The 23,380-nt window shown below is 50.3% G+C and overlaps 1 protein-coding gene across 5 annotated transcripts in view; it reads left to right on the top strand.

Annotated features, from left to right (window-relative positions):
* The window catches only part of rarga (retinoic acid receptor gamma a), a 38,006-nt gene extending 19,642 nt beyond the window's left edge, over positions 1 to 18,364 (top strand). For 4 of the 5 annotated variants that reach the window (XM_076983585.1, XM_076983588.1, XM_076983589.1 and 1 more), the window contains exons 3-9: positions 13,016 to 13,164; positions 13,529 to 13,670; positions 14,185 to 14,348; positions 14,987 to 15,163; positions 15,269 to 15,473; positions 15,732 to 15,890; positions 15,999 to 18,364. In XM_076983585.1, coding sequence (XP_076839700.1) covers positions 13,016 to 13,164; positions 13,529 to 13,670; positions 14,185 to 14,348; positions 14,987 to 15,163; positions 15,269 to 15,473; positions 15,732 to 15,890; positions 15,999 to 16,363 — 1,361 coding nt within the window. In that variant the 3' untranslated portion in view covers positions 16,364 to 18,364. Of the gene's footprint in view, positions 1 to 6; positions 191 to 13,015; positions 13,165 to 13,528; positions 13,671 to 14,184; positions 14,349 to 14,986; positions 15,164 to 15,268; positions 15,474 to 15,731; positions 15,891 to 15,998 lie in introns of those variants that run through there. The other variant, XM_076983590.1, reaches the window with a different exon arrangement.
* Positions 18,365 to 23,380: the final 5,016 nt, after the last annotated feature.

The following is a 23,380-nucleotide window of genomic DNA, read 5'->3' as shown; positions in this document are numbered from 1 at the left end:
GGGCACAGGAGCGTGTCAGGGGTTCGGGGTGTGAGACGCAGCATGTTTGACTGTATGGAGGCTCTGGGCATGGGACCCCGCCAGCTCTATGATGTCACCAACCGGGGCGCCTGTATGCTGCGCAAGGTGAGCCCCTTCTTCGCCGGGCTGGACCACTTCGCCTGGACGGGGGGAGCCGCCAGCGTACAGTGTAAGTGCTGTTCTCTCTCTCTCTCTCTCTCTCTCTCTCTCTCTCTCTCTCTCTCTGTCACTCTCTCCCCTCCTCTCTCTCTCTCTCTCTCTCCGTCACTCTCTCTCTCTCTCCCTCTCTCTCTCTCTCTCTGTCACTCTCTCCCCTCCTCTCTCTCTCTCTCTCTGTCACTCTCTCCCTCTCTCCCTCTCTCTATCTGTCACTCTCTCCCTCTCTCTCTCTCTCTCTCTCTCTCTCTCTCTCTCTCTCTCTCTCTCTCTCTCTCTTGCATAGCAGTGCTACATTCAGTCTGCCAGGGGCTTGTTTACACCTATCTACTTCCTTTAACTGCCCACAGCAAATTGTCCCTACCAGGCTATTTGTTAAGAGAAAACGAGCAATTGTCATACTGTGTGTGTGTGTGTGTGTGTGTGTGTGTGTGTGTGTGTGTGTGTGTGTGTGTAGGTATACATGAGAGAGGCCAGTGAAGCATGCGTGTGCGTTTCTGCTGTTTGATTTGATTCTTCGGACATGAATGTCAAACACGAGTGTCTGGTTTCGGCGCCAGGGTTGTTACTCTCATCTCTGACCCTGTCAGCTGTTGAAAAGTTAAACATTCGAGAAGAGGGGCAAAAATATGAACAAGGAAGAAAGTGGGTTTGTGAGAGAGAGGGAGAGAGAGAGAGAGAGAGAGAGAGAGAGAGAGAGAGAGAGAGACAGGAGGGGGGGGATTTAGTGGTGGTGGGGAGAATCTGACACTTCGCTACAATTCCAGTCTTGCAGACCAGAGTTTGTCTTCTTCACCTCGCTGAGTGCAATGGGCAGGTCTGGTAGGTCTGGTAGGTCTGCAGGTTTGTGTATGTTCCTCGTTCATCACACCCCTATGACAGCTTCACCCAGGACACCCAAATGACCTGAAGGACCGATGCTTTTGACAACAGGCGGGCTCTTTAAAAGATCCTTTCAGTTCCACCTGAGGAACTGTGAGCATCTGGCCTGGAGTTTAGTACACAAATGCGTTAAGAAACGAAATGAAAGACGAAAACTGTGGTGACGAAAGACCAAATGAACTGGGGTGAGAGAAGTGGAATGTTTAGGCAGGAGAGAGAAGCAGTGGTGATGTGTGTGTGTGTGTGTGTCCTCTTCATCACTCGTCATCACTTCCCAAACCCGTCCCGTTCCTGGGTTTTGGCAATCTTTGGTCTTCTCTGGCAGCTGTGTCTCCGCACAGACGAATCGTGGCTCTGTTTTCACAGTCTAACCAGGATGAGAGTAAGCATGTGGGTGTGCAGTGTGTGTGTGTGTGTGTGTGTGTGTGTGTGTGTGTGTGTGTGTGTGTGTGTGTGTGTGTGTGTGTGTGTGTGTGTGTGTGAGTGTGTGTGGGCGTGTAGTGAAATGAGGAATGGCCTTGTGTTTTGAAGGATCACTCATGCAAGCGCCATTACACAGAATGCAAATCCAGAAACAAGCAGTTGGACAAACAAGGTGAAAAAACATGTCTCCCTGTCCTGCAGCGTGTGTAGAGGGAGCCGTGTGCAGGGACCAGGGTGCTGGTTGCTGGGCTCCGGCCTGTGATTTGGTCAACCTTCTGTCTCCTTTTTCCCTTCCTTTCTTTCTTTTTTTCCTTCTTCTTCTTCTTCTTCTTCTTCTTTTTGTTTTGTTTTGTTTTGTTCCTTGGTGCTGGCCTCTCTAGGGAGAGTCATCTGTCTTCATTAATCCTGAAGACACCAACGTTTCAGTGGCTGTCAGCCACACTGCGCTGCCTTTTAATGAAGACAGATGCCCTGTCAGGGCCCGGCTGAGGAGCTCAGCTCTGGGCGGCCTCCTGGCCAGCAGGCTTGCGACCCACAGCACACCGCCACCACGCCTGTTTGCTCAATCAATCAGGTCTGGCCGGCTCGGAGCGACGCTCTGGTGCACGCGCGAAGCCTCCAACGCGCGCTCGAGTTATGACAGCTTTGCCTGTTCCTGGAAAAGTGGTGGGAAAGAAAGGGGGTTTCATGGAGGGGGGAAACGGAGAGGTATCCTGTTTCAGATTCCCCATGAACCCCTCTGCTCTCTACTGACCAAGGACAACGCTTATCCGCCTGTCCACTCATCCCTCGACCCCCCCACCCCCCCTCCCCACCTCCAATTGACATTCAGGCCTAATATCTCATTAAGAGCCCAGTGAGGGCCCATTATGGGGGGGTTCCAGCCTGTCAACTGTCGCTGCTGATCATGGCAGCCTCTGACAGAACTTTACCATTCTCAAATGTACTCTTGGTAATCTACAGGAAGGAAGTTTCCCTTAAAAAAAAAAAAAACAGCAGATTTAGCAGAGACTCGCGCTTTGCCATTTTGTCTTTTTGTTGCCAGGCACACTCTGAGGTTCATTCTCTGTGTGTGTGTCTCACTCCTAGTGTTTGATTGCCTCCTTGTCCTGACATCCAGGGGAACTTGAACCATGCGAAGGAGCGACTTGACAATGAGGGGCCATTGTTCCCGCGTGGCCCGAAAGGCCGTAGCTGTCGGCCGTAGGTGGGGGGTGGAAGCTTTACTGGCCACTGTTGGCCGTGTGATAAGCCTTCCTGTTTTCCTGTGCATCCTCACCCCCACCCCTACCCCTCTCCCCCCCCCCAGTCAGAGGTGAGAGAGGGGTTACACGGTGGCCAGTGCCGGCTCTCGGCTCCATGTCCCCTGCTCTTGTTACGTTTTTTTGAAAGGGAAGAGGAGTCAGAGGTCTTATTTTATTGTGTAACCCACTGAACAGAGGCGAGGGCTTCAAGGGAGCTGCCACTGCAATAAAGCGAGCAAAGGAAATTAGCCAAGGGTTTAGTAACACCTCTGTTAGCAATGCGATAGCATCGCATTTCCTCTCAGCAGTTGCTTTTTGAAATGCTGAAAAGTGAAATCTACTGACACCTTGAATCATTTGTAGTGTCATTTTGTAGTTTGTTCCTTTGAACAGAGAAGCGTTGTATTTAAACGTAATTTAAATGTGTCCTACTCTAATGGAGTAAAAGATTAAACTCTATCAAGATGTCTAGTAAAAGGTGTTAAAATTATATACCTCATGTATTGGATCTGTTCTATCTTCAATTTAGAACCTTATTTTGAATTTAGAATTTAGAACCTTATTTTGCCACTTCATAATAATGTTCAGTTTTTATTTTTAGTTCTTAAACTGTCCTATTTTTCCTAGAACATTTTTTATGCTTCCCACACACACACACACACACACACACACACACACACACACACTCCATTGTCTTGCCCTAAATGTGCGGTCTGAATCTGGGTTTGATGAACAGTGTGGAACAGGGTTACATGTGATGGGGAGATCAGTGTCTCCTGCACCAGGGTCTCACACACACACACACACACACACACACACACACACACACACACACACACACACACACACACACACACACACACACACTGTCTCCTGCACCAGGGTCACACACACACACACACACACACACACACACACACACACACACACACACACACACACACACACACACACACTGTCTCCTGCACCAGGGTCACACCCACACACACACACACACACACACACACACACACACACACACACACACACTGTCTCCTGCACCAGGGTCACACACACACACACACACACACACACACACTGTCTCCTGCACCAGGGTCACACACACACACACACACACACACACACACACACACACACACACACTGTCTCCTGCACCAGGGTCACATTTGGCAACCCCCACATTTTTTTGTTTTAATGGAAGTCTTCAATTATTTCATTATAATTACAAAAGATTCAATTAAAAGATTAGAATGCCCGAAGGGGCTGGTGTGTGAATAGATAGGTTGATTTGAAGGAGCAGGGTGTGTATGTGTGTGTGCGCGCGTGTGTTCTCATGCGGTGGTGGTGGTAGGCGGAATGAGGAAAAAGTGGTTGCCCACAAGCGGATGAGGTGCATCGTATGTCTGGGTCAGTGTTTGTGTCACGTGTACAGTGCAGAGGAATGGATCTGAATCCAGTCACTTCCCAGATGTACCTCTGTAACTCCGTGTTCGTTTTCTGGGTGCCGTGTGTTTGCTTTTGGCATCATTATGTGGTGTGGGTCCGTAAGGCTGGTGGGTGGCCTGGTTTCATAAATCTTTGTCATTGTGAAATTCCTGTTTTTACTGGGTGGGTTTAAGGCTGCAAAGGGATTTCTGTTTTAGATGTTTAGAACTTATAGACATTGATTTGGGATTGATCTGCAGGATTGGATCATTCTCTTCAAACATAATCTCGTATTGGTATTACATACTATAGGATGGCATGTCTTAAGAGTACTGATTAAGTACTGATTAAGAATGCTCCACGTATTACTGGCAGGGTAGATTTTCCAGTGAATATGAGGTTCAGGTGACCTGAAAAGCGTTTTTGCTCATTTACATGAGAGATTGCCTGGGGCCTCTATCAGGATTTATCATTGAGTCACGTGCAGCACCTTGCGTGTATTTGCCTTTGAATGGTGCCATTATGCATCGGGTGTGCGGATGAATGCACTGTTGGGTTGTGCTACACTGTGGGCGTGCCGTAGCTGCGTTGGGGCTGCACCATAGCTGTGTTGGGGACGGCTGACAGCCCTGGTTGGAGAGGGAGCCCACCACACTGTCGGCCCCAGGAACAGATGCGCCCCGCGGGCTGACGGAATTTGGCAGCTTGGAGCTCCTCGGTGGGGTCGGGAAGTGTAGCTGAGAGACACAAAAGAACAGCTGACAGAGATCCTGGGTGACCTGATGCCTTGATATAATACAAGCTTACACCTAAATATTATACTGAAATAAACACCTCATTTTCTGTTACCTTAGATGTTAAGTACCAAAGCTTTATGGATCTCGTTAATGACTTGCGTTAATTACAGCGTGTGTTGGCGTGCTGTGCTGGGTGTGGGTGTGGGGGTGGGAGGTGGTTTGTAGTCCTCTGTAACATCCACATCTACTGCGGCATCTTCTACTCTCTTCTCCTTATCACTGGAGATGCTGGAGAACCAGCTTGTTGCACCTCCATGCAGATCTCAGCAATGCTCGCCCGTCTGCCATTGGCTCGGCTCCACCAGAGCTCCACCCTGGGGCGGGCTCTAATTAGCCGTCTGTCTCTCTCTCCTCCCCCTACCTCGTGTCTCTGTGAGCGGCAGACTGGGCCGGGCCGGCGCGCCCCGGGGATGTTCTGGGCGAGGCGCCTCGCCTCTTCCCGGCTTGGCCCGCACGTCTGCTCCGCTCCGCTCGGCTGTTTACCGAGAGGCTCAGCGTCTAGTTGCGAGTCACCTCGGTGGGGCCAGGCGTTGGCAGGCGTCTGGATCGGCCCCCGAAATCATGTGGGAGGCTGGTACGAGGGGAGAGGTTCTGTTACTGCGGCTGTGTTGAGTGACAGCTTGGCCTCGGTGTTGCTGAGGCATGCGTACACACACACACACACACACACACACACACATACATACACACACCAACTGCGTAGACACTATGATCCCCTCCATCAAGAAACAAGGTCTGTCCATCAGCCGGTTAATTAAACTAGGTTAATTAATGACTGAGTGCCCCAAAGCCAGAGACCAAGTTGTTGAGCAGCTCTGAACCCGGTGGGCTGTGGGCGCTAACGGCGGTAACGGGCGGTAACGGGCAGTAACGGGTGCTAACGGGTGCTACACGGCGGTGAACCTGTGCTGAAGAACAGAGGCATGGATCAGTTATCTTTAGGACTGAGAGAGTCTCCCCTCTCGCGCCATGAGTGTTTGTTATCTCAGACATCGCGTCAAGCAGAGAACCGCAACTCTATCCAGCTCACAGCTAGCCATGCAAAGTCTGATAAGCACCTTTTGCCATGCAAACATCACCTCTGACGGCACGACATGGTGAAATAATCGGAGCAAAGCAAATACATTTTTGAATGACTTCCCAAAGTTCCCAAACACGCTGTCTTCTCGAAAAGATGTGTACATATCTAGGAGTTGCGATGTAGTTGTACTTTTTTTTTTATTGGGAAATTCTAGTAAAGTCAAAAGCCCTGAGAAATATTATAGAACCACAAGAACCTGGGTGAGACTCAAACCGTTAGACAAGGAATTTTAGTCATATGTGCTTCTCAGTTGCTGTCAGCAGAAAGAGATTTCTTCATGACAGACCGAGATGACTAATTCTAGCTGGTAGGTACAACCTGCCACTCTTGTGACCTTTGAAAACCTCTCTAGACAGAACAGCGTCTGCAACATTTTGCCGTTTTTGAGGGGTTTTCACCTTAAAGTCGCTCTACTGCTCATTTCCACTTTGCTTTTTTCAGCGGAATTCATCGACAGGATATTGTTCAGCACATGGCAGTCTGGGTCCCGGTGGTGCACACCCTTCTCTGTTGGGCAACGTCTTGTCATAGCTCACTGGCCCAAGAAAGCGAGAAAGAAAGAGAAAAAAAAAACTATTTCCACCCACGTAATCACGCATCATTTCTCGGTTTCCTCTAGTCAAAGCAGAAGTTTCTCACACTTCCCCCAGAGAGATCCGGGCCATGCCAAGGTGCGGGCTGTGATGGCAAAGGGGCCTGGCGTCTCTGCGCGGCCTTCCTGGGCCACAGGTCGCACGGGCAGTAGGGCGCCACCGTCTGGCTGCTGCCGTCTGGCCGACCCCACGCGCCACTCACCAGCTCGGCGGGACGCTCGGCCCCAACAAAGGGCCGTTTCAGATGCTCGCGGCCCGGGCCACGAGACATAACCAAATTAGCCAGTGAGCCAGACGACAGACAGGAACGTGACGGAGGGGGTCTGCAGCAGACCGCTCGCACCTCCTCCACCGTCCCGACGTTATCGCGGCCGTCATGCCCGCAACACCGGAGAGGCTGTTACTGTTTAGCCACGACGCAGGCATGTTTGAAGTCTGGCGGCGTTCGTCGGCCAGCAAAGAACATGTAATGCAGCGCACAAACGATCTTGGTTCCAGGCCGCAAAAAAAAAGGAGCGACATAACCATAGCGACAAGAGAAACGCCCAGTTTTGTCTCTGCGTGTTTCTCCATAATAACCCCTTGTGTTGTTTGCAGTCTTTATTTTTCGTCACTGAGGCGTCAACCAACCTGGAACTTCTACTTTTGTGGTTTCTATTGTTTGGGGAAGGAAGTAATATGGGCCAGAAGAGGAGTTCCACAGCCCGGGCTTGGTGGGGGAGAGAGGTGTTGACACACGAGGGCCGGGCGGCATGTAGACGCACATATGACCGGGGGCGGCGCGTAAATTAGGCCGAGGTGGCAGGACAGCGCCGACAGATGGAGGGTGAGAAGCAGGCGAGGGACGAGCCCGGGCCGCAGGGCTGGAAGTCCCGGCACCGGCCGCCTCGCCACCCCGAGCTCCCAGAGTTCTCAGCGGCGGGCGTCTGCGCTCGCGCGAGGGGCCGTCCAGCCACTGGAGTGGAGAGGAATCGGAGGAGACAGTCACCCCCGGACGCCGCAGTGCGCATATGAAGCCTGGCGGGACGGCACTGGTCTCGGCGCCAGGAGATCCGTCTGCTTTGGATCAGACCTCCATCAGCCACCACGTAGCGGTTTGCTCTCGGCCGTGTCGCCAGGAGAGATGGCAGCAGTCGCTAAGGTGGCACGATGCGGACATAAATCCCCCAAATTGCTTGATCTTGATGTGTCTGTATTGCTAGAAATTGTGCAAACGTGTGTCTGATAAAACATTAATATGTGAAAACGTTTTTCGCTCGATGAATGCTGGGAACAATTTTGTCAAAACACTCACATATTTCATCCAAAGATTGGACAGGAGGCTCACATCGCTCAATTACTGTAACACCCTTTTGATTTCAGAGGCCTTGTGCAATGTCAGTATAATGGTGAATGCCGATATTACGCTAGCGATTAACAAACGTGCAGCGCTAACGTCCCACGAGGTCATGTGACTGGCATTGTGAGGTCATTCCGTCAGCGAGTTCGGGACAGCCAGAAGCACATGGTGCTGATCTGGGGAATGAGGGGCTATGAAGAAGATAAGCAGCGTTGCGTGGGCACAGTCGCTAATGATGATCTGATGATCACCCATCACCCTCCAGGCCACGGCCAGGGCACACAGCGACCTCGTCCCCCCCCCCCGGTCTCCCCTTGCCTTGCCTGCTGAACGCCCTGGATGGATGGCGCCGGCATTTGGCCGAAGGGCCCGCCACCACGACGCCTCCCCGCCGGGCTACACTGGGGTTCTGTGTGCACAGAACCGGCCAATCCCAGACCAGGACTGTTGGAGGCACCGCGTGTATGTATTCGTGTCTTTGTGCTGGTTATGACATGAGGGTGTAAACTACTCCAGGCTGATTCTCTGGCCTTGTCCAGTTTGGGGTTTATGTAAGGGTTCTCTCCCTCACCCTCTCTCCCTCTCTCTCTCTATCTCTCTCTCTCTCTCTCTCTCTTTAGCTGTCTTCCTCTCTCTCTCTCTATCTCTCTCTCTCTCTCTCTCTCTCTCTCTCTCTCTCTCTCTCTCTCTCTCTCTCTCTGAGCCATCTCCTGGCTGGTGGCCCAGTTTTATCACAGGGCTTCCTTTCAGAGAGCGCTTCACTGGGACAGGAAGAGCTCCTCCTCTTAACAGGCCCGGGGGGAGGGGGGTGCCGGAGGGGGGGTGTGAAGGACGGGGGGGGGGGGGGGGGGGCAGGTAATGAACTCACAGGCAGCTGCTGACAGAAGCTGCTACTGCTCAGCACCTGTAATAAAAGCACACACACACACACACACGTACACACACAGCCTTCTATCGGAACATCAGACCATCGCTCCAGATTTGTCAAACTGCTATGAAGCAAGCAAGTCACAGAAATCATTCAAGCACCCTGTTGATACTCATGAGAATAGCTTATGTACACACGAGGTTCCACTGGCCAGTCCTACTCTGTGCCCTGTTGCTGCTCAGCAGATCTGTTGACACACTGGAGTATCAGCCACAGAAGAGGGTTTTTTTTTTAGTTCTGTTACGTGGTGCGTTTTAAAGGCCGACACACCTCGCTGGGTTGACAAACGGGAAATGCCACTCAGTCAGTAATCAGACAACATCCATCGGAAAAAAAAAAACCTGAAAAAACACCAAAAAAAAAAAGAAAGAGTGATGCGGAGAGGAGGAAGGAAGCGTGGTCGTGAAGCGCAGCAGTGACATCACGAAGCTGTGGGCAAAGAAAGAGAGAAAGAGAGAGGGGGGGAGGGGAGCCCCACCTGGTCGCCCCACCTGGTCGCCCCATCATTCAGCTGGTGAGGCGGGTGTAGGGAGGTCCGTGCCCGGTCTGGCCCGGTGGCTCAGGGAGGGGCCTCCTGCTGTAGCGGGCCGGTGCCAGGTGGCCCATCAGTCACGCTGTTCCGGGGCGAGCCGCCCACCCTGGGCGCCTTCTGCCACGCTGGCTGTCGCAGGGCCGGGACCCTGTGTCTGGGCACGGCGTGGTCAGCTCTCGGAGCTGGTGGCCCGCGGGTCAGGGCACGGGGACTCTGGGCTGGGCAGAGCCGGCCCTTCACCCCACGCAGCTGATCCGAGCACGCTGCATCACACGAGGAGCGGTTGAGACTTCGAGACTTTGCCGATGCATCGCAACGCCATCGATGCCAAAGTACCAGATTCCATCCTTCACGAGCAGGCGTGGTACAACATAACCCTTTAGGCCACTTACAGGCTAGCTCACACACCCACACAGAGGCAGCGTCGGACACACACACACACGCTCCCACGGAACCGCTCGCTCGCACACAAACACGAGTGCGCTAACACACATGCCAAGACTAGATCTGGGAACAGTGTTCCACTGAAGATTCAATCACACCCACAGTCACGTAGACAGACTGTGCGATATTGTGAAAGAGTACGTGTTCCTCAGCCAGTGTGTCATACGCTGCTCGGCTACAAGTGCTGTCGCAACGCCAGGCGCACGCGGATCTTGGTTCTCACACATCCCGGCGGCTCGTGTACTGTTTTAACAAAATAAGGGGGCGGCACCGGAGGTCACGGCGTCCATTGTGACGGTCACATGCCACCGTATTCTTCCGCACCAGGTGTTCGTCACGCGCCGACCGCCGTTAGCCCATGCTGCGGAAGATATCCGAATCCCTGTGAGCGAAAAGGTCTTGTGCTACAAGTAGGAAGTGGGCCAGTGAGAGAGTAAGTGCCCTGTGCACGGGCAGCACTGGGTTTTCTGTCCCGCCGGTGCTGTGTGGTGTGGAGCTGGGTGAGAAGCTCCCAGATGTGGCCGACTGCGACACCGTCCGGCACAGCTCCGAGACTTGTTTATTTGTATTTTTGTGGTTTATTGATTCCGAGAGTGGCTATTAGGAGTAAAACGACACCTAGCAGGAAACAAGGTGACCTGACCGACGCCCCCAGCAGCCCCTCCCACTCCCCTCTCAGCAGCTCCTCCCCCTTCCCTCCCAGCATCCTTCTGGCAGCGAGCGATTTCCCAGCCTGTGGATTGGCAGGCGAGCGGCGTCCCGGGTTGGCGTGCTGATGAGGAGGCTTGCTGGTTTTCGCCCACCTTGGTTTCCCAAACAGGATATGGGGGCCGTGGGAGGGGGGGGCACAAGTGGGCCGATGGAGCTCGTAGTCGAGCCAGAGACGCGCCCCGTTGCAGGTATGGGGAGAATTCGAATGCGTTTCGGCATGGAAGAGGTGTCTGATAGACCTTCTACTGCAGGAACCGCTTGGGTTGTTGACGAACAACCAGGGGTTCATTCCCCCCCCTCCCCCGCTCTCCGGTGTCCACCGGCGGGTGTTTCGTACCGTCCCCCGCGTCTGGGCCTCTTAACAGCAGCTGTGTGGGCCCGCAGCCGCTACTACCAGTACTAAGGAAGCAGAAGTCTCGGTGCTGGTTTCAGCCTACAGAACTCATCCATCCGTGGACTCGTCACACTGGCTAAATACAAGACAGCACTCAGAACGTGACTGAACATGTCCTCTGATGTGTGTTTGATGTTCATGCCACTGTGAGTATCACGACGTAACCCCTTTCACATGTAAAAGTCCCAGACTTGTACTGAAAACACGACTGAATGAGTGTGATCGGTTTTGTCTTCCAAATACAAGATAGAACAAAGAGACAAACAGCAGAAAGCATTGTGTAATATTATCCAGCGTGTGACATGGGAACTGGATCCACTCATTATTGTGCCTTAGCTGATGATACCGCTTTCGGATTTCAGCAGTACTTTTGTACGACGATGTGTAAATTTCACCTGTACTTACGGAAAAGTACCTGCACATGGTTTTAGTACCTTGGTCTCCAGTACTTGTGTTTCCAAATGGAATTTTAAAAAAGCAGATTTCACTTCGAAGTCATTCAAACTTGCGTCGCTCAAACGTAACGTATTGGTTACTGGTACGTTACGGGTTTGGGTTTTCAGGTTTTCACAGATTTTCTGTGTGACACTTTGCACATAGTGCAAAGCACTGTATAAAAGTTTGAGTAACCATGACCATGACCAAAGGTGTCGCCACGCGCGAATGTTGCCCCTCCCCCAGTCCTCTTCCTCGGGGTTGTCTCATTTCTGTTTTCTACCAAATTCCTATTTTAATGCCCCTTTTTCATTCTTTTTGAAGTCTCCCAGCTCTTGTAAATAGCCGAGCTGCTGCTTTGGCCGAACCCCGTGGTGTGGCTGTGTGAGAGAGTGAGACACACAGCGAGGCGGGGTGGGAGGGGTCGTAGGTTAAGTTTAGGCTAGCTGCTGTGCTCTCCACTGGCGCTAGACGTGGGACGGGGGCAGTAAAAGTTGGGATTTTAGAGCCTCAATGTTTTCTCATTTTATGGTTGGGCTTTTTATTTTTTTTTTAACTGGCTGAGGCTACAGCTGGTGGTGTGAATGGCTGTTGGAGGTGACGGAGCCCCATAAAGTCCTAGCAGAGGGGCCGGGGCCTCCACCCCTGCCATGACAGCACATTTATAGGCCAGGCTTACGAGACTGGGCCTCCAGTAAAAAAAGAAAAGAGGCAGGGCTGTTCTCAGGAATTTAGGACCAGGAAACAGGAGAAAAATAAGGTTTGTGTGTGGGGAGCTTTGCGAGGGGACTGGGGTGTGGGGTCTTGTGAAGTTGGAGGGTGACCATGGGGTGAGCGCTGAAAGAAGATTACATGAGTGCTGCAGGAACTTGTATCCCAGGCACACATGGTGAATCTTTAAAAAAGAAAAAGGAACGAAAAGGAAAAGAAAAAAAAAACAACAACAAACAATAGCTTGGTCATTTGTCACGTTGGCGTCTTGGGAAAGACAGATGAGTATGTTCGGAGGGAGGGGAAGGCATTCAAGCCTTATAAGACGAGTAAGACAGGAGCCAGTCAAGCGGCTGGGGAAGAATGAGCCCCAGGCAGGGGCCTGGCCCCGCCCCCGCCCTGGCCCCGCCCCCGCCTCTGGCCTGCCCCGCCTCCGGAGGCACAGACAAGTCGCATGCCTTATCACATCATCTGCCAGGTTGCAGCTTATCTGGCTCCTAAACTGTTTGTTTTTTTTCTTTCTCTTTCTGTCAATCAAGTGAGACTAATGCCTCTGAAACCCTGACACCCTCGCGTTTGCTCCCCTGAGGAGAGGTCTGACCGGGGGAGGTGTTTGAGGAGATGAATTCTACAGACCCGTCACCCCCACTTAACCCCCACCAATTTGTCACTAGTTCTGTGAAATAGAGATGTAGATGACCAAACACCTAGGCCAGCTATCTTCTCCTGGTTTCTCAGGAGGCTTTGACCTTTTAGGTTAAGATCCTCCTTAAACAAGCTTAAGGCTTAAGCCTTAGAACCATTTTAATGCTACCGCTACTTATGGGATATCTGAATATGTTTAGACAATGAACCAACATCTAATGTGCCTCTCTCTCTTTCTCTCTCTCTCTCTTTAGCGGTAGAGACCCAAAGCACCAGCTCGGAGGAGATGGTCCCCAGTTCACCCTCTCCGCCTCCACCGCCCCGGGTCTACAAGCCCTGCTTCGTGTGCCAGGACAAGTCCTCGGGCTACCACTACGGGGTCAGCTCCTGCGAGGGCTGCAAGGTACACCACGCCCGCCCCCACCCGACACCACCCTGAGCGTCCGGCCCCTCCCTCCACAAGTGTGAGGGGGGGAAAGAGCGTAGTAGTGTCTAACAGGTCACCGGAAAGTCAGCTTGCAGAGTATCGGAAAAAAAATACTGCGGGCAGTGGCAGGTGTGGACAGAGCGTGTCCGTCGCCCCAGAGTTCTGATGACAGAGCGTAAAGCAAACGTTTGTCCCTCTGCCTGTGAAGAGGAGGACAACCAGGAGGAGATAAGAGCAGGTGTACGTGCTGAGAGGCGGTTGGTAACATGTTCCTTCTCTCTCTCTCTCTCTCTCTCTCTCTCTCTCTCTCTCTCTCTCTCTCTCTCTCTCATGACTGTAGGGGTTCTTCAGACGCAGTATTCAGAAGAACATGGTGTACACCTGCCACCGTGACAAGAACTGCCAGATCAACAAGGTCACGCGGAACCGCTGCCAGTACTGCCGTCTGCAGAAGTGCTTCGAGGTCGGCATGTCGAAGGAAGGTGAGGGGGCGCCACGTCACGCCGGCACACGCGCGGCGCACGTGAGCCCAGATCTGGACCGGCTCCTAGAGCCAGAGCGAACCACGTCACGGTTCAAAGGCTGCAAGGTGGCCGCATGTTTTGCCCGCTGGCCGGGGTCGCGGGGGTGACCTCACCGGGAGAAAGTGGCACGCCGTGCGGTCTGGGTGTCCGCCGGGACGTGTGGGCGTGTTTATATGTGCGGGATGTGTGGCGGGGCCAAGATCACATTGTGCCTTTGCTATTACTGGATATCCTGGGAGGAAGGAAAGACCGGGAGGGAGGGATTGGGGGGGGGGGGGTTTAGAGGTGGAGGCTTTAGGGTGAAGCCGGGCAGGTCTGGCGATGAGGAGATGCGTGTCGTAGCACTGCTCTCGGGTCAGTTTCCCCAGGGTCGTTGCTCTACGCTGTGAGGGGCGGCCGCTTGACCTAACTGACCACGGATCAGCCCTTACGGGCCAGAGCTCGCTGACGCTCCTCTCCGTGTGACCCTCAGCCGTACGTAACGACCGCAATAAGAAGAAGAAGGACGTGAAGGAGGAGGTGGTGCCCGTGGAGAGCTACGAGCTGAGCGGCGAACTGGAGGAGCTAGTCAACAAAGTGAGCAAGGCCCATCAGGAGACCTGCCCCTCACTCTGCCAGCTGGGCAAATACACCACGGTGAGTGCAGAGCAGACCAGGGGCCACACACACGCACGTGTCCTGGGGCTACACACACATGTCCAGGGGCCACACACGTATTCAGGGGCCACACACGTGTCCAGGGGCCCTCACATGTGTCCAATGACCACACGTGTCCTGGGGCCACAAACACGTGTCCAGGGGCCACAAACACATGTCCTGGGCCCTCACATGTGTCCAATGACCACACACACATCCTGGGGCCACACGCATCCAGGGGCCACACACACGTGTCCAGGGGCCACACACACGTGTCCAGGGGCCACAAACACGTGTCCAGGGGCCACACATGCGTCCTGGGCACTCACATGTGTCCAATGACCACACACACATCCTGGGGCCACACGCATGTCCAGTGCCCACACACGCATCCAGCAGCCACACACTCATGGGGCCCCTGTAGTGGACGCTCACTCACAGACACTGAGGGGACAGTAATCCGCATCCAGCCTGCTGCAGCGAGATAAACGTTGCTGCTTTGTGTGTGTGCGATATGTTTTCTCAAGCACTGCTCGTGCCATCAATCTAGCCTCATTGTGCTTAAAGTGTGAAGCTTTTCTGACATGCATACAGTTCAGCTGTGAGCTTGCCTCTCTCTCTCTCTCTCTCTCTCTCAGAACTCCAGCTCAGATCACCGTGTGCAGCTGGACCTTGGACTGTGGGACAAATTCAGCGAGCTCTCCACCAAGTGCATCATCAAGATCGTGGAGTTCGCCAAGCGTCTCCCCGGGTTCACCACGCTCACCATCGCAGACCAGATCACCCTGCTCAAATCTGCCTGCCTCGACATCTTGGTAACCTAAGAACAAGCTCACATGGCTTATAGAAACATACGTGTAAATATCGCCACGTCGAGGCGGTTTGAATGTTTTAACTCTGGTGGTTAACTGCTGCGTCAGATGCTGCGTATCTGCACACGCTACACGCCGGAGCAGGACACCATGACGTTCTCCGACGGCCTGACCCTCAACCGCACGCAGATGCACAACGCCGGCTTCGGGCCGCTCACCGACCTGGTGTTCTCGTTCGCCGGACAGCTCCTGCCACTGGAGATGGACGACACCGAGACGGGTCTCCTCAGCGCCATCTGCCTGATCTGTGGAGGTACTGCATCCTTCTCTATAGTGCTAGTACTGCCATCTGGTGGAGGGATGTGGTGTGAAATACAGTGGCCTGCAGTCTTGTTCACACATGGTGAACTTGGTTACTGAATTTATAAATGTTTTATCTTGTATCTCTTTATGATTAAAACTGGGCAAAAACACATTTTGAATAGATGAGAAAAAGCGTGTTTCACTGAAGTTAGCCAGAAACCTGAGATGGTCCCGTGTTAACGCTAGCCCTGTCCCCACCTGTGTCCAGACCGCATGGACCTGGAGGAACCCCAGCGCGTGGACCGCCTGCAGGAGCCCCTGCTGGAGGCTCTGAAGATTTACGCCCGCCGGCGCCGGCCCAACAAGCCGCACATGTTCCCACGAATGCTGATGAAGATCACCGACCTGCGTGGCATCAGCACCAAAGGTACCTCCCTCCCGCTGTCCAACCCGCTCCAGACCCACAACATGGCGTTAAAGGATCTACGTTTTCTGACCTGGCTGTTTTTTTTTTTGCGCTCCGGTTGTCTTCCAGGAGCGGAGAGGGCGGTCAAGCTGAAGATGGAGATCCCGGGGCCCATGCCGCCGCTCATCCGCGAGATGCTGGAGAACCCGGAGGCGTTCGAAGAGCAGACAGAGTGTCGCGAGAGCCCCGCCGAGCCGACGCCCACCGCGGCCTCGGCCCCGCCCCCTCCGCCGGCTATGAAGACGGAGCGTGATGACGAGGAGGACGGGTGGGCCACGGAGAACGGCAGCGAGCCGTCGCCCGAGGAAGAGGAAGAGGAGGATGAGGAGGACGCTGACGAGGAGAGGGGCACAGACAGTGATGGAGAGGCGTGGGGAGGGCAGGAGTCCAGCGTGGACATGTCCCGAAAAAGCCATGTGGGGAGGTCCCAGTGAGCAGGCCTCCCTCTGCACAGGCACACACACACACACACACACACACACACCTCCCTTCAAAATTACACTCCCCTGGGTCTTTGACTCTTTCACTCAAAACTATCTGCCCCAAGTGAGGGGCAAAAATATAGCCTTATCAGTACAGCCGCATCTAACTCAGGCTTTACATAACAACCCCCATCACACACACACACACACACACACACACACACACACGCTCCCCATATTCATGGTGCACGGAGAGTGGAGACTTCAGATGTCCACCTGTCTTCAGGAACTCTCTCAAAGGGGGCGAGAAAGAAGACGAGATGAAACAACCGACCTTTACGGACAAAACTGCGATCGCTTTTTCTATATGACTGTATTTGTATTGAGAATAAAGGGGCAGCCCAAATGGATGCCAGTCGTAAACCATCAGAGGGCTGACACTCACATTTCTGTAGAACACTGCAAGGGGAAAAAGTGCTAATCTTTTTTTGTTTGTTTGTTTTTCTTTGTGATGTATTTGAATCTCATTTTTGACTTATTCAATTTTGAAACCGTTTTCTTTGCGTTTTATGAATAAGCCCATACATATCTATGTACCTTTATATTTTTTTGTCTTTGTATACGATTTCTTCTGCTATGTATTGTTTGGAAAGTTTTCCTGAAAAGTAACAGAAAAACAATCGAATGAGTTTAACTGGCAAACCTCTTCTGCACGTGGAGCCAGTCTCCTCGAGGACTTCATCTTAGCCGTCGACGATAATCAGTCCAGCACTAACGTCCCTTTTTATGACTCTAGTTGAAGAGTGCGTTTTCAGGACCGGCATTACGACACTAGGTCCGGTTCTGAAACACACACAGCGCTTTCTTGTCCTGTGCCAAAGTATGGAGTCAGCACACACACACGCAAGGGAGTTGGCCTGTTGCCAGAGATCCCAGCTGTGAAGCCAAACGCGAAGAGAGGTCTCGGTTCCCGTGTTCGGGATCGCACTGATCACGGCCCGCCGGTCCTAGCGCGCGGGGTGGTGGGCTGCGGTTGGGCCGTACATGTAGCACTTGCGAATCTCCGCAGGCTTTAGTGCTGAATATGCACCTGTCGCCGGAACAAACGCACGCTCGCATATCGGGGTTATTCGGTGACTTGCACTCTCACTGATAGGCACACACACACACACACACACACACACACACACACACACACACCATGCATCCACATCTCATTCCCGCACACGGAAAACACCATATCCTGTATGTCGACAGAGCTTTCTTTCACTTTAGATGGAAATCTAATACAGAAACTCAGACTCAGGGCATTTCGGTGAGGACCAAACGCTAGCTGCCTGCAGGCGTGCTGCAAACAGCAATATTTGTGTGTCTGGTTTTAAATATGTTTGCTCAGTTTAAATATGTTCTACGTGGAGGTGGAGTTGTCCCCGGACCTTAGAAAAGCCATTGTAAACCTTTTATAAGCTCTCGTTATAGAAATCATACTTTTTGATATTGATCAGCTTAACTGCCAACAGAGAAAAATGAAAAATAGGAAAAAAAACAGAGCATGTAACTCGATGAACGTGTATGATTAAACATGTTCCAGTTTTCAGTTATGCAATATACGAACCAGCTGTGAGTGTTTGGGTGTCTGGGAACGTGTGTCTGTTTACTGGGCAGGTCTGCGGTTATAGGTCATCAGATGAATGTCGTTGGTGTGGTGCTACAACACTGAGAATTTAAGTTCGCACCCATAATACACACACATTCATTTTCTCATTATTTTACCCTCACACATGTAAACACGTTTATCTGCCATACACATCCATCTCTGTCCAGTTCAAAGACACACGCGCGCTTCTGCAGTGTTGCAAACGGAATGTTGATTACGGTGGCGCCTGGTTCCTGTCTCACCTCTCCTCGGTTCGGCTGAGGTGTTTCTCAGTCCTGTTTGTGTTCAACCAGTCCTGCTATATAAAAGCCATATAAACATACAGAGGCACAATAAATGAATGCTTTTGAAATTTTCTTTTATGTTTTACATTTTCTTAATTTATGGAATGAGTTGATTGTCATGAATCTTGTCCCAGATTTCGGTGCATTGCGTAATAATGTGTTTGCTTTGTTTTCTGCTTTGTAGCCATCACCTATTTTACCGATCTACAGAACTTTGGTTTGAACTACAGTTGCGTTCTCATCCGGTTTTACACCGACGTGTCCATCGAAATCTGTTACTGCAGACTGTACATTAACTTGCTTTTAAACTGTTTACTACTACCATACACAATTGAATTAACAGTTTTACATATTTTACTCTAAGGAAACATAAACAATAATTGAGTACCCACGTGCAGTGGGAATACGTGAGTCCTTTTAACGTCATAGTAAATTAGTTAAACACCAGTCAGTGTTTTCAGGTGTTGTCATCTTCCCACATTAATTTGCACAAAGGTATTTATGTCTGGGATCAGCAGAGAGCCAGTAGCACCCTCGTCAGAAATCACAACACCTCAAATATTTTGATTGGTGATTAAGTACTATGAGTCACATGTTCTGACGGGAGCAGTTATATATGGTGCGTGTCCAGAGGTCTATAGGTGACAGATTTCGGTGTAACCGGCTCCCAAAACCACGGACCGTGTATGGAAAGGCAGTAAAGCGCTTATTGCCCGGTTCGGCTGAGATATGATTGGTAACGGAACGTTAAAGGGTTGTAGAAGATGGAAAATAACAATTTACTTTTGCGTTAAATTATTATATGTGGATATTTAAATTATTTAGATGACCATGCAATAACTCTAGCTACATTGAAATTTATGCATCCGTCAGAAACGTATTACAGACTGAAAATGTCATTCAGTTACAGAAACATTACAGGGTTAGCCTGCATTCCGTCTTCAAAACAATCCTACCCAGAAACACTCAAACAAAACTATAAGAACTAATCTAAACAAATTATTCACCAAACTAATTTAAAATAAATTTGATTTGCGATTTAACTTGAGTATAAACATCTGGTCACGTTAACTCCGCTCACAAAGACCGTACCGTTAACACGTAGAATAATCAACGTCCTTATTGCCCTGTTAATAATGACAAAAGCCTATTAGCCAACAAGGGCGTGTCGCCTCATATTTTGTAACGGAAAACGTCTGACCCAAAATGTTGTACGATAACTTTAACAATTATCCATAAAATTATAGTTTAAAGGTGATACGATGCAATAACGAGTTCGGTCAATAGGGGGCGATCGGGCTCCATAGATGGGACGCGCCGGTCCTGGAGCGCGCGCGTGTAAACGCCCATTACGCGCGCGCATGCAGATGGAACCACGGCTAATGGCTTCGGTCCAAACTGGGCCATTAATCTTCAAGGGGTGTGTAGACAACAAAGAGCGCCGGTCTTCACACACCTCAACATAATCAATAAGCCACTCTCTCTAGCAGACGCACGCGGCCATCTCTGATCTGCAAGAAAATATGTCCTGATACAAAGTGTAGTCCGTTGTTTTATAAACATTTTAATATTTCATATTTTATGTTACGTGCATAGATGACTGTACAGTCTGCGTTCTGGAGACATAGTTCATTTGATTCATAGGCTGCAGAGAGCAGGTCGCAGTTTACACAGTAGCTCTGTCAGAGACTCTGAGACTACAGTATCCTAGCCAATCATGTAATGCAAGTTTAGATCTGAAAAGAAAAAAATATGAACTGGGACGTGAAGCAAAGACACGCTCTCCTGTTCTCATTAGTATACATGAACAGACACTCTTCCCGCTCAAGGCCTACAATATACAATTATTTTTACTTGGAGATTAAGGGTAGTGATAAAGCGGGATATGGTACTATTAATTAAATGATTGCTATAATTAAACTTCATTAAACCGAAATCAATAAACTAGGGCTCAGATTAAAACAAGGTCCATACATTATGTGTTGTTTTACAAGTAGGCTCTAAATGGCCTCATATATTCAAGCCAATAAGACGTTGCTATGGGAACTCAAGGAGGGGGGGGCGTGTTTAACGGATTTAAAGAGGCAGTGCATATTTTTCCTCCTTGCCTTTCATTACAGAGTTGCGTTTAATGTTGGGTGCGCACTGCAGAGGGTAATGTGAGTGAAATGGAGAAGACAAGACCAATCATAAAAAGGAAGGAGTCTTCAAGACAGAAAACACAGGCCCCGGGAGATACTAGTGCCTTGAATTCAAAGATGTTATTATAGGGAATGAGAAATGGCTACATAAGTATATGCAGTATAATTGGACACAAACAAACCAAGATTAAAAAGGTTAATTCTACAAAATTAAAGTCCCCAATGTTGAGGCGTTAATGTGGAGCCCTGCAGGGTGACCGCTCTGTGCTGTTTTTTTTTTTAACTCCTGCTCGTCATTTATGCGATGAGTCTCGCGTTAAGGTGGATGACGGGAAGTCCAGTCAGCTCGCTCGGAGAAGTGACTCAAATATTAACACATCCACGCGTAAAGCTGACGGAGAAGCAGCATGATGTAGAAAATCATGACGAATCCGCGAAACGGATATCCAGAGGCCCCTGGGGGTCGAGAGGCTGGAGGAGACGCATCAAACGCAGAGTGTGTGTGTCCCCGAGTGTGTGTGTGTGTGTGTGGGGGGGGGGTGAAGTCGTATAAACCTGGGCTCACGGCTCTGGCCTCTGCTTCTTCATATCTTTTACATTTCTAATTAAAAGAGATAAAGAGTGAGGGAGTCATCAATCCTACAGCGATTTCCCTGTTAAGGTTTTAGAGGAGGCCATAAACCAGGCAGCCCGGCTCCATCGATTTTATAATTAGCCCCCGTCATCCTGCGCGCGGGGGGAATGGAGAGAACGCAGAGGGAAGAGAGGAGGGCTCGAGGGGGGCGCGAGCCAGAGGGGGAGGGCAGGGGAGCTATTAAAAAAGCCATAGAGAAAAAATGGGGTGAAGGTCAGCAAAAAAAAGAAAAGAAAAGAAAGAAAGTTAAGAGGCAAAAGAGGGAAAGAGGGCACCATACCGGTCCTGCAGGAGGGTCCGGCTCCTGCGGTCAATCATTACCGCTCGTTGTTTTACACATTGTTTTAAAAAAATGCCAAGCCTGCAGTAAAATCGTGTGTGCAGACCACAGTCCAAACAGAGCAGCGAAGCAGTACAAACACTCCTGCGCCCGGCGATCCAGTCAAACGGGCCGGAAACAACCCGGGCAGTCTCGCTTGGTTAGGCTTCTGACAAACACGACGGCGCTCCTGCTTAGACGGCGTCTCTATTGATGACGGGAGCACTTAAACATGACATCTTCATATCACACATATAACCTCTCTCTCTCTCTCTCTCTCTCTCTCTCTCTCTCTCTCTCTTTTATATATATATATATATATATATATATATATATATATATATATATATATATATATATAGGTTATATGTGTGATATAAAGATATATATATACAGTGGGGAAATAAGTATTTAGTCAGTCACTAATTGTGCAAGTTCTCCCACTTAAAAAGATGAGAGAGGCCTGTAATTGACATCATAGGTAGACCTCAACAAAATGTGAAAAAAAATTGAGAAAATCATTTTGTCTGACTTTTAAAGAATTTATTTGCAAATAATGGTGGAAAATAACAAGATTTCAGGCTGTCACAGACCTGTAACTTCTTTTTTAAGAGGCTCCTCTTTCCCCCACTCATTACCTGTATTAATGGCACCTGTTTGAAGTCGTTAATAGTATAAAAAACACCTGCCCACAACCTCAAACAGTCACACTCCAAACTCCACTATGGTGAAGATGAAAGAGCTGTCGGAGGACACCAGAAACCGAATTGTAGACCTGCACCAGGCTGGGAAGACTGAATCTGCAATAGGCAAGCAGCTTGGTGTGAAGAAATCTACTGTGGGAGCAATAATCAGAAAATGGAAGACCTACAAGACCACTACTAATCTCCCTCGATCTGGGGCTCCACGCAAGATCTCAGCCCGTGGGGTCAAAATGATCACAAGAACGGTGAGGAAAAATCCCAGAACCACAAGGGGGGATCTAGTGAATGACCTGCAGAAAGCTGGGACCAACGTTACAAAGGCTACTATCAGCAACACACTACGACGCCAGGGACTCAGATCTTGCAGTGCCAGACGTGTCCCCCTGCTTAAGCCAGTCCATATCCAGGCACGTCTGAAGTTTGCTAGAGAGCATTTGGATGTTCCAGAAGAGTATTGGGAGAATGTCATATGGTCAGATGAAACCAAAGTAGAACTATTTGGTAAAAACACAACTCGTCGTGTTTGGAGGACAGTGAATGCTGAGTTGCATCCAAAGAACACCATACCAACTGTGAAGCATGGGGGTGGCAACATCATGCTTTGGGGCTGTTTCTCTGCAAAGGGACCGGGACGACTGGTCCGTGTACATGAAAGAATGAATGGGGCCATGTATTGTGAGATTTTGGGTGCAAACCTCCTTCCATCAGCAAGGGCAATGAAGATGAAACGTGGCTGGGTCTTTCAGCATGACAATGATCCCAAGCACACTGCCAGGGCAACAAAGGAGTGGCTTCGTAAGAAACATTTCAAAGTCCTGGAGTGGCCTAGCCAGTCTCCCGATCTCAACCCCATCGAAAACCTTTGGAGGGAGTTAAAAGTCTGTGTTGCCCGCCGACAGCCCCAAAACATCACCGCTCTAGAGGGGATCTGCATGGAGGAATGGGCCAACATACCAACCTTGTGAAGACTTGCAGAAAACGTTTGACCTCTGTCATTGCCAACAGAGGATATACAACAAAGTATTGAGATGAACTTTTGTTATTGACCAAATACTTATTTCCCACCATTATTTGCAAATAAATTCTTTAGAAGTCAGACAAAATGATTCTCAATTTTTCTTCACATTTTGTCTCTCATAGTTGAGGTCTACCTATGATGTCAATTACAGGCCTCTCATCTTTTTAAGTGGGAGAACTTGCACAATTGGTGACTGACTAAATACTTATTTTCCCCACTGTATATACACACACACACCTTGTACACTATACTGACATTTTTACTTTTACAAC

The sequence above is a fragment of the Brachyhypopomus gauderio genome, chromosome 21 (genome assembly GCF_052324685.1).
Source record: "Brachyhypopomus gauderio isolate BG-103 chromosome 21, BGAUD_0.2, whole genome shotgun sequence".
NCBI classification, from domain to species: domain Eukaryota; kingdom Metazoa; phylum Chordata; class Actinopteri; order Gymnotiformes; family Hypopomidae; genus Brachyhypopomus; species Brachyhypopomus gauderio.
The sequence above is the reverse complement of the archived record's forward strand: the minus strand, read 5'-3'. Positions and strand labels throughout refer to the sequence as shown.